Raw genomic sequence first — 18,495 nt, 5'->3', positions numbered from 1 at the left:
TTTTTTTTTTTTTTTTTGTTTGTCAATAATTTTTCTCAACTCTCACTTGACTAATTTCTTTCAATGATACGTCAAAAGATCACAAATCATATCTTGCTGAAGACATTTCCCTTAAATATCGTAAAATTTCACTGGTTATTTGTAAATGTGTCAAATTTCCTTAAATGTACAATTTTAAAATCTGTAAATTTTTACATTTTTAGCTTCAATGCGAAGCTGAGAAGGTAATAATTTTACCATGATGTGTTTTTTTTTTTATGTCTGTTGCCACTTTTTCTCAGCTTTCACTGGACCGATTTCTTATAACAATACGTCAAAAGATCACAAATTGTATCTAGTTGAAGATATTACCCTTAAAAAATGAAAAAATTTTCCTCGTTCCTCGCAAATGGGTGAAATATCCAAAAAAAAATACAAATTTAAAAATCGCTAATTTTGTCATTTTTTTTACTTTTTTCTTAAAACTTCCATAACTTTTTAAAAAATAAACAAATTAAAATAATTTTTTTTTATACTAAAACTTTAGATATTTTACTTTCATTTGATATAATTTTTTTGAAAATCTAACACTTAACCTCATTGGGGGGGATTTAAAATAGCAACTTTTTTATGAAAACTAACTTTTTTAACTTAATTTTTGAAAATGTTCCGGAAATACTGCGTCCTTTCAACATATATCATATTAAAGCTTATTTTATGTACTACAAAATGAAAAAAAATAATTTGTCTCGACGACCTATCTTCTATACGCAAATGGCTACCGTATTTAAAAATATGCTATTTTTGTATTAAAATTATGGGTTTTGTATTTTATTTTAATAAAAGTTGATGTTGCTTTTGTAATTATCCATCAGTTTTTTATTATTAAACACTATCTAAAGATTTGCATCGAAGCGTTTTTTTTCTTTTATTAAACACTATCTACAGATTTGCTTCGAAGCGTTTTTTATGATAGTGATTTTAATCACTGTCAGATATCATCTATACCGGACCCAACTATGCCACGACCCCACTGTGCTGTTATAGTTTTTATTTTTAAGTACAAAAATGAAAAATATTATATATGTATGGTACAGAACGCCTTCTAAAGGATCTAGTTGACCAGTTGTTATAAAGATCATTGATTATATTATTTCGTGGGACAGCTGATCACCAGCATCTTGCTTTACTCACCCCCTTGCCCACCCATCACAGCAAATCGATGACCTCCGTGTCGATTGTCATCCGTGTACAGTTCATTGTCATAAGTCAGTTGTTTTGTTTTACGTGTCACTACTTTTCTGTTGCAAGCGCCTTCGCTTGAATAGTAAATTATTCGGCCATTGTACGGCATAGTTTTTTATTTCTTGTTTATTGCACCCTTGTGCTCAAAGTTTACGTGCCCTTGCACGACACTAGTGATTGGGCTTTGACCATCACTAAATATCTTCATTGCCGTAGTCGCCTTTTCGCGGTCTGTTCTCATCTGCCATTACGTACCTGGATTTACACTCTGACTCGTCATACTCAGATGTTCGACACCATTACCACAAGATCTCATAGAGTCCACTCATCATCATCAACAGCGTCATCTATACAGCTGAGTTTTATATTATTTTTAATGTTAATTATTGTTTGTTCTAATTGAGATTAACTATATGTTTTATGCCGTTTCGCCGGCCACTAGTATTTAAGGGCCCCCCCGTTACTCCTTAAATTTAAGATACTATCTGAGGAATTTCTAATATATGTGATTATTTGTTATTTAATTATTGTCTATTCTCGTTTACTTATTGGATGTATAGTTAGCCGTCATCTCTTAGGTGACCCACTCCCACATCAATATTAACGTTTTATTAAACAGGCTTAAGGTAAAACGGCATTCTAGTGCGGTGCACAACTAGCCGTCCTACGGTCTAGCTGCCTCGTACGTAATAATATAAATAAGATATTACCGAAGGATTTTAAGTAGTAATTAATTAGAGTAAGGAGAGTCGTCAAAAATAAACTGGCCATCTTAGTCAGTTCTTATCTTATTAGTGAATATCGTGTTTTTTTTATGCGATTATCTTAATATCATAAAAAAACACGATATTCACAAATCACATAAATGTGTATATTATTATGCAGGAGCCAAGTAGTAACCTTTCGTTGCCCTTTTATCCTGTATTCACATATATCAGATCTGCTTCTATAGACATGCATACCCCGAGATATTTCACTTTAATTCTATTATTGTCAGTGACTATTTATCGACCACCTCCGTGATGATAAGCTACAGCTTCAGTTCATCACCGATCAAGGATTAAAAACGTTAATAATTTCTGAAATATTGATCCAAAAGTTGTTATCGACCAATCATTTTTATAGCTTTGATTTTTATATTAATTAATTTTGTCTTTATTTTATTGTATTTACTTTACTAAGTAAATCTAAAAAATTTATGTTGTTTAAATAAATTGTTTTATGGTTAAAATTTACTATGAACAGTAATTAATTGTTCATTTTTTGATTTCTATTGTTTCTATTGTTCTCATTGTTACAAACAATGAGAACAATGGAAACCCGTTTCCTGACTTACTGAACACCCTGTATATTCACATCGAGTGAACAAAGAAATTATCCTTTAAATACAAAACTGTTGAATAATAATTTTTTACAAACACACAAGAAGTTTTATAAAAATGCCTTCAATTTATGATATAATAATTATAAATGGAACAAATAATGAAATTTATTTTAAAAAAGACAAATAATAAGAGTCAATCATTGTCATTAAATTATAGATTTCAGAGCAAAATTTAATTTCTGACATTTTATCACAATTTAATAGAACTACAATACAATATTGATTTAGTAAATTGAAGTTGATATTTTTTTTTATCAGTATAGAATGATATCGAAAACGCACGATGCGTATTTGAAACATATTAAAAATAAATGTATCATATCTACAAAAATTACATGATTTTTATAGATAGAACTTATAGACGATATGTCACCGGAATGTTTTAAATTTTTTGATCATATATTACATTAAACAATCTACAAATATCAACGTTGACAGTTTGATGACAACTGTAATTTTTTACGATATTTCTCTATATTAAGGTGGTATTTTCAAAATTTTGATACTGATAACCTCAACTAGATATGTTTTGTGATTTTTTTTAACGTATTGTTAAGCAAAATTATTCCAGTGCAGTGGGAGTATTTGCATTTTGGATACAATAAAAAAAAACACAACTAAATGAATTAATGGCTTGTTAACTACGTATCAATGCTAAAAAACAAATCAAATTTAATTTTTAATTAAATATTTGTTTTTGAGGTGACGCAATGTATTAGTATTTAATTTTTTTTTAATTTAACAAGAAATTACATTACATTTCTTATAAAACATATTCCTAGGTGTATACATAAACTTATTGAAGCATTTTAAGTGAAGTAAGACAACTTACAAAGAACTCTAATATGGTAAGTCACACAGTTTATTAAGCAATAAATAATTGTATTAAGTAGTTTTACTAAGATTAATTGAAACCATATATTTTTCACTTTATGTAACACTATTTTAGAAGTTATAAATATTTTTATACTTAAGTACAAGGAGAATCATTTCTAAACAACCTCGTGGAAATTGTAAAAAAAACTGGTACACACACTTCAATATATATTTATATATATATATATATATATATACTTATATTTGTGAAAAAAAATTAGATAGTTATAATAATGATATATAAAATGGTGTTTCTATACATAAATGGTACTTAAACTTTTTTCATAGACAGGAATTTTGAGAGAATAATATTTTTTTTGGAAAAAATTAAGACTTAATACTAGTTTTAACGTAGTATATTACATAAAGATGGTCGGCGTGGCCAAGTCGGTAACGCAGCAGTGCTTAACGCGCACTACCTCGTGTTCGAAACTCGTTCGCAGGCGGTTTTATTTGCTGAGCAAGAGATCAGCTCGGTAATTGGAATCGTAATCCCTTTCTCCGGCGATGTACTGACCAGCCATCCCGGAGTATCAATGGTTAAGAAACTTCTTCCTTTGGAGAAGGCCGCTAAGGTCCTAAATGTGCTTATATAGCGTTAAAAAAGAGTGCATTAAATGAACATAATATTTTTTTTAGTTGCATAAAATTTCCGAAATATGTTTGAATATAAATAAAAATAGATAGTTAATTATTTTTAAAATTATCAAGAAAACAATAGTATCTTTATCTTACATATTACCTCCTTTTTATTTTAATAGGAATTCCAGTTTTTAATTTCTTTCACTTTAAAACCCGAGATAAATAATTTATAACATTTGATGTATTGTATTCAAATAAAAAGCCAAAAATAAAGTACGTTATTTTAAAAAATTGTCTCCTCTGCTGTAGAAGTAAATTGAGTAAAAAAACGGTAGCATATTGGAATATGCGGCACAATGTGGACGTGGCATAGTTGAGATAAGTACACAGAGTGATCAAAATCTGGTAAGACACTCATTTTCTCAGTAAATATTGAAAATTTTAAATTTTATTATAGAGAAAAAATATCAAGTTCAAAAAACTCTACTATAATATGTAGTCAAACCATTATTTTTTTCGTCCCTTCAATGATAAAAACCCTTATTTATAATATATTATTTTTAACTTTATAATATGATAGAAAATAAAATTACACACAATTTTGTCCTTATAATTTTTTTTATCCTATTAACCGTTCGTCCGTTATAGCTTGTTAAAGTTAAGTGATTTTAGGCCAAATTTCTATTGTCATTTTGCTGTATTAAATATAGAAGTCATTATTTTTATTTGCTGTTGCATAAACCAAATTTTATTGATTAAGTTATGACAGGTAAATTAGCTATAAAAATTTACTACGCACTAAATGAGTGATGACGATAATAGATTCAAACCGGGTTTTCAGTGTATTATTAATATCTAAGTCTATGGTTTTGTAAGACTAAAGGATTTAACAAAAATACCGGTTGCACTGCCATCGATATTATAAAATGTAATAAATGACAATATTTTTTCTGGAAATCAAAATCTTTAAACAATTATAAAACGTAAACGGTTGTTCGGATAAAAAAATTATAAGAACAAAATTGTTTGTAGTTTTTTTTTCTATCATACACCCAAAGAAAAACCTCAATCAAAATTGAAAGAAAAATTTTATCAAGGGTTTATGATAATGTTTTATTAATACGAACAAAATAACTATTCTTATAAATAATTATTGTTCAAGACAAGAAAAAAAAATTCATATTGATAAATATATCATTGATTCATTAGTAATGATATATTTATCAAATTGAACAATGAATTTATTATATAGATCGAGGTTTTTCTCTGGGTGTATTATCAAATCAAAAATAGTAGTTCCAATTTAAAAAAATTATAAATAAACATTTTTATCCATGAAGGGATGAAAAAATAATTTATTTAACTTCATATTATTGTAGAGTTTTATAAACTTAATAATTTTTCTTTTTACAAAAATTTTAAATTCTCAATAGTTTCTGAGAAAATAAATGTCTTACCAGATTTCGATCACTCTGTAGATGATATCTGACAGTGATTAAAATGCCTATCATAAGAAACACTTCAATACAAATCTGTAGATAGTGTTTAATTTTAATAAATTGGGGGATTATTCAAAAAGCAAAATTAACTCCTATTTCCTACATTATTCCTGATTAATAGTTTTTTTAATTTAGAAGTATAATATATGAATAAATTATTATTACAGCAATTAAATTAGTATGTGATTGATATTTAATGATTTAGTATAGTAATTTTTTCGGAAAATTTATAAAAAAATTATAAAATAGGTATTAATTTCATAGCAAACGTGTATAAAAATTAAAGTGCTTGATACAAAAATTTTAGAAAATAATTTGTGGTTAATTATACCATTAGCTATGTATAAATAGACCATAAATAGACAATTATTTCATAATTAACCATAATTAAGTAAATTTCATCAGAGTCAAAAATATACTATTATTATTTAATTTTTTGTGTTAAATTTTGTTTTCTATCTCAAAAAAAAAAAATAATTAAGAATAAAATTCAAAAAAAGTTATTTCGGGTGGCGGGGTTTGAATTTAGTACACCGAACTTATAATACTTTATAGTTAATAACGTAACCACTGTGATCTACATGAATAATTTGTATGAAAAGAACTATTTATGCAAGTTAAAAATTCAAGCGACAAAGAAGTCGCTTTTTTCTTAACTTTGAGGAGGTAAAATAATCAAAACAAGTTTAAATTTATATTTAATCTAAGTTAGATTCATGTAAATTTTATTAGTAAATGCAAACCTTTTTTCAACTTTTTTTTACTTAAAATTGCCATAAATTTTTAAAAATGCCCCTATCTGTACAATTTTTTTTTATTGATATATGAGATATATACCTATTGTTTAGTATATATATATATTTTTTTATAAATCTGACCATTTACCTGCCTACAGTGTGGGATTCAAAATGACAACTTTTTTTACAAAAAATTAACTTTTTTAACTTAATTTTTGTAAGTGTTCTGGGAATACTAAAAATTTTAAGAGATAATAAATTAAAGCTCATATTAAATACTATAAATTGAAAAAAAAATTTGTCCCGACGACTTCTTTTTTACGCGCAAATAGTTGCCATAATTAAATACCTGCTATGTTTGTATTAAAATTTACTTTTTTCAGTTTTATTTTAAATTTAAATTGCTATAACATTTCAAAAAATATAAGTATCAACACAAATTACTTTTTCTACATAGATTATAAATACTTTTTTCATTTGACAGACTTTTTGTTTAAATCTGACAATTTCCCCTTATACAGGGGGTGTTAAAAATTTGAAACATACATATAAAAAGTAGATCTTTTTCAACTTAACTTTTGAAAATGTTGGAATATACTGTATTCTTTAACATATTTCAAATTAAAGCTTATATTACGCACAATAAATGAAAAAAAAAAATTATTCTGACACCTTTCTCCTATGTGCAAATGGCCGTCGAATTTAACAAAAAATGTAATTTTTATGTAAAAGTCATAGTTTAACATATATTAATACTTAAAATTGCCATGACTTTTTGAAATATAAACAAATTCAAATAATTTTTTTTTATTTTGTAATCTTTGATATTTTTCTCTTATTTGATATAAATTTTTTGAAAATCTGACTCTAAACCTGCCCATAAACCTGGAGATTCAGAAAAGGAATTTTCGCACACAAGTTAAGCTTTTTCTATTTAATTTTTGAAAATGTTCCGGAAATATTAATACTTTTATTTAATCTTATATTATATTATATTAAAGCTTATATTATATACTTTACTATGGAAAAAAAAAATTGAAATATAAATTCTCTTTTGGTTAAAATAACTATCGTATTCAAATTTAATAATACAATCAATTGAATAGATCTTATTAAAAACTTTTTTTTAATTGGTTTTTTAGTTAAAGTAAATATTAAAATTAAATAAATTCTGAATAATTCAATTTTAGAATCATTTTAAACACTGTCGTACATCAATAGATCCCGACGTAGACACAAAAAAGTAATGCACAAATTAAATAACGTTTTTAGACGACGAGTTCATCGTTTTTAGCTTTTCTCGAGTCCTCCCGTTGGATACGCTGGCCAATCCCTCCAATCAGTGAACTATTAAAGGGATAGAGTTTAGACCCGTCAGCACGATCTAGCTCAAAAGTAACAGACTAAGGAGTTGCTTCTTGTAAGCCATCAGCACAACTACCTTTTCACTATATCTACTAAAGGACGGTTAAACCCAAAAACTAACCAGCACGTACACTAATTGTTATGATTGATTAAAGGACCAGTAGTCTAACCTCGACTCTTAACGCACAAACACAAATTTTAATAACACGACGATTGTAAAGTATTTACTATCGAGTACAGGTTTTTAAGTAATTATTTTATTTATATAACGTAAAAACAAAAAGTCAAAATATAATATAAATATATAACACAAAATTAATTAAGTCGTACAAAAACAAAGTTACTCGCACACTAACGACCTGACCTGTAACTCGACATTTCTTCGACAAAACGTCCAGTCTCTCCCCGTCCTTTTCATGTTTTCCTTTTATATTCTTTTTTCCCGCCATTATTAATTTACTTACCCTGCATTTTTCCTTATATATGACATTATTGTATTGCTTGAGAATTAAAAAATTGTTTACTGCTGTCTTAAACCCCGTATCATACTAAAATCGACGTTATTCGCCTATTTACTACAACACCAAAAGTTAATAGAGATGATTACTATGATTTTTATTCAAGTGATATATAAGTTAAACTGTTATTAACTCCGTGAGTATTAGATCTACTGTTTCTGTATTGAAAACCAATAATAACAATTATGTGGTTTTAAGTGTTCTTTAGTAATACTAAAAAAAGATAATACTTTTTGTAATTTATTCTTCAAGAATAAAATACAAAACATTGAATATTAATGAAAACTATATATCCGTTTACAACTATATAAAACTATGTGTCAAGATTTCGATTTATATTTAAAAAAAAAAAATTTTTTATATATTTTAGCCTCGATGCGAAGCTGAGAAGGTATTGGTTTTACTATGATGTATTTTTTTTTTTAATTAAACACTATCTAAAGATTTGCATCGAAGCGTTTTTATGATAGTGATTTTAATCACTGTCAGATATCATTATACTTGGCCCAATTATGCCACGTCCCCAATGTGCCGCGATTCCACTGTGCTGGGTTTTTGATTACAATCAAAAGTCAAATAATTTAAAATATTAATTATTTATTGGATGTTTTATACAAAATTCTTTCAGATAGTTTTTATGCATTTTATAACAACCAACATTTCATTGAATATTGTTTTTCAGAAAATATTCATTGCAAATATCATATTATTGGTTGTTCTACTAAAATGTAGGAAGGTTTTGACCAACACTGAAGTTATCGTGGACGCAACAGTAAATAGAGACATTGATGAACCAAAAAGTAAAATATATAAACTTGTTTAAATCTTTATATCAAAGTTAAAATTCTTTGGGCTCAATAGTAAGCATATAATATGCCTTTTGAAACAAGCACAATTTCATATTATCCGACGAAACACAACCAAAGCTATTTGTATTATACTATTGTTTGATTTAATTTGTTAAGTCCATAGACCGATTATTGATATAATAATTTAAAGCCGATATGCAAATAACAATTATGCAATAATTAATAAAAATACGTGATTCTATTAAAAGCAGCTATGTATTATGCAAGATATAACTAAGTTTATGTTCAATTGTTTAACACTTTGGAATTTCTTTTTCAAAAATTTTATACTTAGAACAAAAATAACTACCATGAGTAGGCGAAGTGCACACTCTGTCCTAACTATACTTTATTTTAAATATTAGTGGACTCAATGATAAAGTAATTTACTTAGAAAACTATAAAACTAAATTTAACGAGTTACATGTCTGTTGAACGGATTAATGATTAAATCAATGAATATATTACTTTTATTACTAAATAAAATACGTTATGATGGAAAATCTTAAACGCGGGAGAGTGTTTTTTTTTATAACGTCATTGTAAAGTAAATAGTAATAGAATAATAAAAAAATAAAGAATTTAATTGAAAAAATAATAAATTACAATTTCTTATTTTCATAAATTATTATTTTTTAGATTGTCTGATATGTCTTGAAGAAGTAAAAATAATTGATTGTAAACTACCATGTTGTTCTGGGACATTCCATAAAAAATGTTTAGATACTTGGTTAGCTTACGGAGTAATATCATGTCCTCATTGCAACGGAAATCCACTTAAAGGTACATTAAAAAAAAATTAATTTATAATTAAATCATTCGTTTACATTTAACCCACTTAACTCTATTAATTTGATAGAAATATATTTTTGAAGCTAAGTTTTAAAAATGAATTTTAATAGAATATAAGTAGTAGAGACAATTTTTTTTTCAATGTTCATGGGTATTTCTGAAATAACTATTTCATTTAAATTAATTAATTATCAATATCAATTACATTCATTGGAAAAATTCCCTCAATTTAAGGAATTGAAAAATATATTTTAAAATTACATAACTGTAAAAATTTGTATTTTTTGTAATTCAAAAAACATTTTCTGCACTGTAAAACGACTACAATTTTTTATTTAAATACTGATCCTGAAATTTTAATAAAATATAAAAGAACTAATATGAGTTATTTTGGTATATGTTATACAAAAATCCTATAAAATAACCTAAGTATAGGAAGGGTTTGAAAGTAACCACCCAAGCATATGAAACATTTTCAGAATATCTACTCTATTTAAATCTATATCAAGTTATAGCCCATAATATGATCTATAATATTAAAAAAAAAAAATTTTCGATGATAGTTTTATTATCTCTTAAATATTTAAATTTAAAGTCTCTAGACAAATATCAACTTAGAAGGGTAAAATGGGATAAATTTAGATAATTTTTGTAAATCTATATTCATTTATTTGAAGCTAAGTTTTAAAAAGGAATTTTATACAAAATAATTATATTTTTTTCAATTTTTAATTTTCAATAAATTTTTTCCTGTTGTTATCATTTTTTACTTTTTTGGTGGCAGCTGCTAAGGTTAGACGTGTTTTTATGAGCTCAGCGATTTTTGTATGTTAAATAAATCGATTAAAGGATTTGTATTGACGTACGTTGGTAGTACCCCGACGTAGACACAAGAAAAGTACACAAAAAAACTAATATTTTTAACGATGAGTTCGTTAAGTTTGGCTCTTTTCAAGTCCTCTCGTTGGATACACTAGTCAGCTCCAATCCCTCCATTTAGTAAACCACTAAAAATATGGGTTTTAGACCCATCAGCACGTTTTAGTTCAAAAGTAGCACATTGAAGGGTAGTCCTCGTCAGCCACCAGCACAACTACTTTTTTACTATACATACTAAAGGACGGTTAAGCCCAAAAAATAGCCAACACGTACACAAATGGTTGAGATCGACTAAAGGGCCAGTAGTCCTACGTCGACTCTTGCTGCACACACACTCACACAATATCAAGATGGACATAAAGTATTTATACTAAATGTCGGTTTTCGAATAGTTATATTTTATTTACGAAACGTAATAAACACAAAGTCAAAATGTAATGTAAAAATGTAACAAAATATAAATTAAGTCAGAATACAAAAAACTAAACGTCCTGAACAGTAACTTGACGTTTCTCAGTCAATACGTCATTCCTCCTATACTTTTCATATTTCCCTTTATACATTCTTTTTCACGCCATTATTTATTTGCTTATTCTGAATTTTCCCTTTATATGACATTATTATATTTCTTAATAATTTAAAAATTGCTTATTACTGTAGTAAAAACGTATATATATATATATAGAAATATTGAAGTTATTTAATACTTCCTCAGCTATTTACTATAGCATCAAAAATTTTGTGTAAAAAATGAAATATAGTGTAACAAAGTGTGTGAAATATTAATAAAAGAACGTGGCGAGTCTGCTATAAGTAAAACAAAGATTTACGAGTAGTGAAAGCGTTTCCAAAATGGACGTGAAGACGTTAAAGATGACGAAGGCACCGGACGCCCCAATAAATCAAATATTTTCCTATAAAATATTCACTGGACACACATCAAATGATAATATTTCAGAACCTCTTCAGAAATTTTAAATTTAATTATATTGCACATCATTTTGGTTTTAAATCTATAGATAATGTTTCATTTTAAGAAAATGGCGGATTATTCTATAATCAAAATGAAATCCTATTTCTTTATTTATATCCTGTTGTAAGTTTTATGATATGTAAGTGTAATACGAGGTGTGTTCAGAAAATAACAGATATATTCGTTTTTGAAAAAAAATATTTATTTATTCGTCTACATTAATGTTGTTGCCTTCAAAAAAGGCTTCTTTGGAGTTCTCCTAGCACCGATAACAGTTACTTACATAATTAACTGACTAATTAAGCATTTTTTAATGTATACTGCTCTAAAAGTTTTGGACACTATTTTTGAGATTAATGAAATATGGTTCTAAGTATCTAATGAATTAAAATGATGTTTTTTTAATAAAAGTTTTTATAATTTTTTTTTTAAGGAATTCGCATTTGCTTAAAGTGTAAGTTATATGAAAATGAAGAAGAACTGGTAAAAACGAAATGTTGTAATAGAGATTTATGTAAATATTGTATTGAGTATGAAATGAAAACTAAATGTCTGTGCGGAGAATACTTAGTGAAAGGTACTTTATACTAATTTTACTTTTTTAGCATGTAATAATTGGCTTGTAATATCGATCATATCAACAGTGCCAGATCAAAAGTAATTTAAAGATTATTTTTTTAGATAATTTGAGTCATAATATGCAAATTTTATACGCCAAATAATAATATTATAATGAACCTATTATCTCTCCAAGAAATTAATTTTTTTTAATTGTGATCCCCTAGCTCCATGTCTACCTATGTGATTAGTGCACAAATAAGGAAATTTGATTAATATTTCCAAACTAAAGTTGATAAGATGAAACAGATTACATATAGTTAGTATACGTGATTGTTCCAAGCTAAATGCAAAATATTAGGTGAGATTGGGGCAAATTTCGTGATTTTATTTTATATCAAAATTTTAGTTCTATTGATCTCATCAGTTATTTAAATATTTCTGTATATTTTTTGGTTCTCAGATTAATTATTAAACTAATAACCTCTTAAAGTTTTTCATATTTAATTACAAATACAGATAGTAAATTGCTTTTTTTTTGACGTCCCAATAACAGATGCGCGATGTTTGTCAATTATGACTTTATCATAAGTTATGATATTTGCATTGCATGTTGTTGTATTTATAAACTCACAAAAATGTGTCTTACCACCATACTTTAAGAATGACTGTTCATAATTTCATAATAAAATAAAGTCAATAAATACTGCGTATCTGTAAATGGCAACGTAATAAAAATTCAATTATCTATCTGTATTTATAATCTTTCGTGTATTATACATGTATATTAACTTATAACGTTTTGTTAAAAATTTAAATACCATTTACGTTTAAAATAAAATCTTATTTTATCAAACTCAAATATGTGTTCCATTTGATAAAAGGTACAAGAGTGGGGTCGTGGTATAGTATGGATGTGGCATATTTGGGACAAGTATAGATGATATTTGATTGATTTACTTTTACTGTGTAAATTCAGCATAGAAACGAATTTTTACTTCTATAAATTATGATATATTTTTTGCAATAACGTAATTTTGAGATATTTGTCTAAATTTCTAAAAATTAAGGGTTTTTTCCAATTTTTTTTTTTACCTAAACAATACAATTAAGAGAAAAATGCAAAAAAGTTATTGAGGCTGTCGGGGTTCGAACTATGTACTCCGAGCTTATAAGACTTATATGACACAGCCACCATTCACTACGTGTACGCATAGATAAAAAAAATATTTAAACTAAATCAAAAATTTAAAGTTTCTTTTTTTAGTTTTGATATGAAAAATAATAAAAATAAGTTTATATTTATATTTATATTTTATGTAACTTTTATAGTAATTGGTGGACTTCTTACTATGGCTGATGGTTATGTAAGGTATTTTAGAATAAAAAAAATTTGAACACAAAAAGTAGCATGTTTTTTAAATATAGAGCCATTTGCACGTAGAAGATAAGTCGTTGGGACAAAATTTTTTTTGATTTTATAATAGTACATGCCATAAGCTTTAATATAATATATATAAAGGACGCAGTATTTCCTGAACATTTTCAAAATGTATGTTAAAAAAATAGATTATATGAAAAAGTTGCCATTTTGAACCCACCCTGGGCAAGTAAAGGTTTAAATTTTAAAAAATGTATATCAAATGAAAGGAAAATACCTAAGATTTCAATATAAATAAAAAAATTATTTTGGTTCGTTCTTTTTTCAAAAAATTATTGCAGTTTTGAGAAAACAAGTGAAAAAATATCATTTGTTAATATATAAGTTATGACAGATAAGTACAAAAAACATTTTAATAGAAGGTGATTTTTTTTCGCAAATATTACATTTTTTGTTGAATTTCAGTGGCCATTTGCATATAGAAGATAAGTCGTCGGGACAATTTTTTTTTTTTCAATTTATAGTACTCAATATGTGCATTAATTTATCATTTTAAAATTTTGAACCTCCCGGTATAAATGATCCAATTAAAAAAAAATATATGTCGATAAAAAAAGTATATATATAGTATTTCTCATAAAAAAATTGTATTGATCCATAAATTGTTCAAAAAGTTATTTAAACATAAAGTTAAAAGTGTAATTTATAATTTATAATTTATTCTATGTATATTGGGTATTTATTTAAACAACTACTATAAACTTAAAAAGTATTACACAGTTAATAATTCAAGAATAATATATTCTTAATATATATAAATATAAATTGTGCTATTCATTTTTTAGGTATTACTTTTGACCCTGTCCGTTTGTGCTCTGACTGTAAACGTGTACGTGGAAGGCATACTATTTCTTCCCGTTGTCCACACGTTTATTGTAAGAGATGTTTTAAAGATATGAGATGTTGTATTTATTGTGATGAAAAAAGAAGAAGAAAATACTTTAATTTGTTTTTTAAGTGCATGTAAAATATACTAGATTGTTTGATAAAATTACAATATATTATCACATAAGAAAATAATGTAACAACAATTGTTTCAAGGGTTGTGATTATGTACAATTATGTCCAAATGATAGCTTCACTAATACCTGTCCAATTAATTTTTTTATTATATTTTCAGGGTATTCTCCTTTTTCTATGGCTTTTTCTTTCTTCTATAACAAAAACTCAAGTTTTACTTTCATCTTTTTTCTATACTCTGTTCCACGAGAGAACGTACTCGATTTTACGTCCGTCGCTGCACATCCCCCACCATTTTCGATGGTGTTATTATGATAACATGTGTTTATTATTAATTTATATTAAAAAAAAAATCTGTATCATTATAAAAAAATATATATAATCATACTTTTTGCGTTATGATAAAAACTATAGTACGCTGTATACATGTTGCGATTAATATTATCGGGGCGTATAACCGATTTTGTGCGCCACCGGACCGTAAGAAGTGGGAGAAATTTGACTTCCGCACTGTCACCGGCGTCAGTCAGATGCGCGATCGAGTACGTTCTCTCTCTCTCTCTCTCTCGCCAATGTTGTAATGTAGACATTTTTCAGCAATATTCACTTGATCTATATCCTTATTTTAAAAATCATCAAAAACAATTTATCCTCACGAATTCCAACAGCAACTGTACTATTTCCTTTTTTAAATGTACGAACATTTTTGTCTGTTATCATTATTATTAAGGCACGCACGACATGAAAACAAATTTACATTTTTAGGTACATGTAAAACATCTGACAAATAACTGACAAACCATATTTCAATTTATTGGAACATGTTTACGCATCAAATTAAATGGCTTGATAGACGACTCATTGGTAATAGCAATGATAACATTAGAAACCAAATATCTTGTATAATTTTATCCAAAGTTACAACCGCTGAATGGCGGCTACGACACAGCTATCTCTCCTTGGTCGATAGGTAAACGCGAACTGGTTCAATAACAAGCCGACTCCTACTTTACTTCCTTACGGATGGCAGATTGTGGATATATATTTACGCAACCTTTGTTATTAATAAAAATATTTTAAGTAGCTACATTATTCAGTAAAAATATATTGAATTATAAGTTTATCGCCAAGAATTACCATAAATAAACCTTGACCTCATCAAATATTAACTTCAGAAAATAAACACGAAATTAGTAGTTTTAATTCAGGAATATTTTTCAATAATTTTGACATATTGGACAAAAGTATTTCAACAATTAATTTTTTAAAGAAAAATATTTTTGCTCATTGACTGTCCAGAACATTTCTTATGTCCTGAAAATCTCATCCATCGCATAATTTTTTTATAAAGAACTACGATATTTTTGACTCGCCAAAAATTTGTGTATACGTTTTTGTGCAGGAGTTAGATAATAATCTTTCGTTGACATTTCATCTTACTCATATACGTCTGTATATCAGACGAATACATGTAGGCATACATACCCCGGACGCCTTTCTATTTTATTTTATTATTGTTGCTGCCTAGTACCTCTAGCGATTCTTATTTTTTTTTATACTAAACTACTGCCGCCTTTACTTTTATTTATCACAAAACCAACCAATCTCCCTTTGTTCCTTTTGTCAAGCGTTTACAACCCTCCCTACAGCCTTTACCTTTTCTTTTTGTTTATTACAAGGATAAAAAAAATTAAAAAATGACATTTTGTACGGAATATTTTTATAAATTAATAATATCTTGATAAATTTTTTTTTTAATAAAATTTTTCATGAGTTAATACTTGCTTTCTAATTGGTGATAATCTCAAAAATGAGATGATACATGGATCAGTAGATAATGAAAAGTATTTAAGCTAGTTCAAAAATTCAAAGTTGCTTTTCTTATCTTTGTGGAGGTTAAATAATCAAAATAAATTTAAATTTATGTTTGATAAAAGTTAAATTCGTGTAACTTTCATAAAAATGAATGGACTCATTACTATGATCTACCCTGTTAAAGTATTTGAAAGTAAACAAAAAAAAAAAATGTTAACACAAAAATAGCATGTTTTTTATCTACGACAATCTTTAGCACATAGATATAAGTGGTCGAAATTTTTTTTTTTTAATTACAATACGTATTATAAGTTATAATTTAACATATGCATAAAGGACGCAGTATTTCCTCAACATTATCAAAATTTAAGTTGATAAAGTTGAGTTTTGTAAAAAAATTGCTATTTTAAATCTCACTATGGGCATGTAAAGGGTCGGATTATCATAAAATTTATATCAAATTAAAAGAAAATACGTAATGTGTTTATTATTGTGTTTATAAAAAAAAATTATTTTGGTTCTCGACCCACTCGGGGACTCGTGCCGATATTCTGCTGTCAATGTCAAAAACTACAAAAATTATATACGAAAAAATATTACTATCGTAGTTTAATATCGTGACAATAATATATTATAATACTCGTTGTGCTTGTATGAATAAGTGGCGTTTTAAAAAATAAATGTATAAATATATATATATACATGGCTATTATCTTTTATTCATAACCAATATGTAATTGATGGTTGCAATCTCAGTGCAGTTAACCATGTGAAAAAATTAGGTGTTTTCTTATCTAGCGATTTATCATTCTCAAAACACATTACATATATTTGTAATAAAGCATCCAAGACATTAGGAATTTAAAACGTAATTGCAGTGAATTTCAAAATATAACATGTTTGAAAACCTTATATATTGCACTAGTACGGTCTATTTTGGAATATGGTTCTATTATATGGTCACCCTATGTGCAAAGTGATATAAATAAGATTGAGTCCATTCAACATCGTTTTTTAAACTTAATTTCATATAAAATTAGAAATAATGAAATAAAACATAAAAAGTTACTTGAAAATCTAAAAATGCATCGTCTTTAATGTAGAAGAAATTGTCTAGATTTTTATTATATGGATTTATAATCTACTAAATAATAAAATCAATTGTCCAGAAATTTTAAACTTAATACCGATAAACGTTCCTCAAGTATCTCTCCGTTCCTATCCAATGTTTTATGTTCTACTCATACACACAGAACTATAGTAGAAACTTTCCGGTAAGTCGAATGTTGAATTTATGTAATAAAATAAATAATTTTGATTTTTATCGTGATTCTTCAACATTATTATGGTCTATTTGTTGTAAAACTTTTAATTCATAATACCATAATACATACACTCTTTTTAACTAACTTGTTTTGTAACTTATTTAGCATTATTGAATTTTTATAATCATTTAATTATTAAGTTGATTTCACAATGTACTATTGTATTTGTTTTTTGTCTGTGTTATTACCTGTACTATTTGTCTCACAGGCGTAATCATCCGTTATGATGAAATAAATAAATAAATTATAATTATATTATTAAAGTTTTTCGAGTTTTTTCTCGAAGTCGTCATTTGGCCACGGTAAATACGCTCTCGTCCGACTTGTACAATAATCGTTTCTCTGGGCGGTCACAAGAGTCATGTTTCTCAATCGCGGACCATCAGCCCACTACTACTCTATACGCGCGCTATATGTTTCAAACGATTGTTGCGCTATTGTTTTTTGCCGTTGCTCTATAAGAATATATATGTTATAACGTCCCGTAGTGAACGCGTTATCGTTTCGATTATTATTTTTTTCGTTTTCGTTTCGTACCACAGCCAGCCGGTTTCGACGCTTTTTGAAATATATTTCCGAGCCATGACATAAATCAGAGCAAATAAAAGTCCAAGCAAATAATCTGATAAATACAATAAATAAGTATATTCCATTTGACGATGAAATATTTATAAATTACTCATATATATATATTAGGGTGGTCCTTATTTATAGGAGAG

General features: G+C 26.8%; 1 protein-coding gene across 3 annotated transcripts; it reads left to right on the top strand.

Moving 5' to 3' along the window:
• Positions 1 to 3,390: 3,390 nt before the first annotated feature.
• On the top strand, positions 3,391 to 14,810 carry LOC126897403 (uncharacterized). 3 transcript variants are annotated; one of them, XM_050670963.1, is made up of 6 exons: positions 3,411 to 3,456; positions 8,556 to 8,576; positions 8,868 to 8,985; positions 9,673 to 9,816; positions 12,111 to 12,254; positions 14,462 to 14,810. In XM_050670963.1, exons 1-6 carry the CDS (start codon positions 3,454 to 3,456, stop codon positions 14,641 to 14,643), a joined length of 612 nt encoding a protein of 203 aa, XP_050526920.1. In that variant the 5' UTR covers positions 3,411 to 3,453; the 3' UTR covers positions 14,644 to 14,810. The 3 variants fall into 3 exon arrangements, with proteins under 3 accessions (XP_050526921.1, XP_050526919.1, XP_050526920.1); XM_050670964.1 differs by lacking the exon at positions 8,556 to 8,576 and having other exon boundaries at positions 3,391 to 3,456; XM_050670962.1 differs by lacking the exon at positions 8,556 to 8,576 and having other exon boundaries at positions 3,391 to 3,456; positions 8,814 to 8,985.
• The last annotated feature ends 3,685 nt before the right edge of the window (positions 14,811 to 18,495 follow it).

This window comes from Daktulosphaira vitifoliae, unplaced genomic scaffold, assembly GCF_025091365.1.
Source record: "Daktulosphaira vitifoliae isolate Bord-2020 unplaced genomic scaffold, ASM2509136v1 Scaffold_2, whole genome shotgun sequence".
Classification (NCBI taxonomy): Eukaryota; Metazoa; Arthropoda; class Insecta; order Hemiptera; family Phylloxeridae; genus Daktulosphaira; species Daktulosphaira vitifoliae.
This window is presented reverse-complemented; position numbering and strand designations above follow the sequence as displayed.

Coding starts and splice junctions, on each gene's coding strand:
- LOC126897403 (XM_050670962.1), top strand. Junction 9,817..12,110: donor CAACGGAAATCCACTTAAAG/GTACATTAAAAA, acceptor TTTTTTTTTAAG/GAATTCGCATTTGCTTAAAG. Junction 12,255..14,461: donor CGGAGAATACTTAGTGAAAG/GTACTTTATACT, acceptor TTCATTTTTTAG/GTATTACTTTTGACCCTGTC.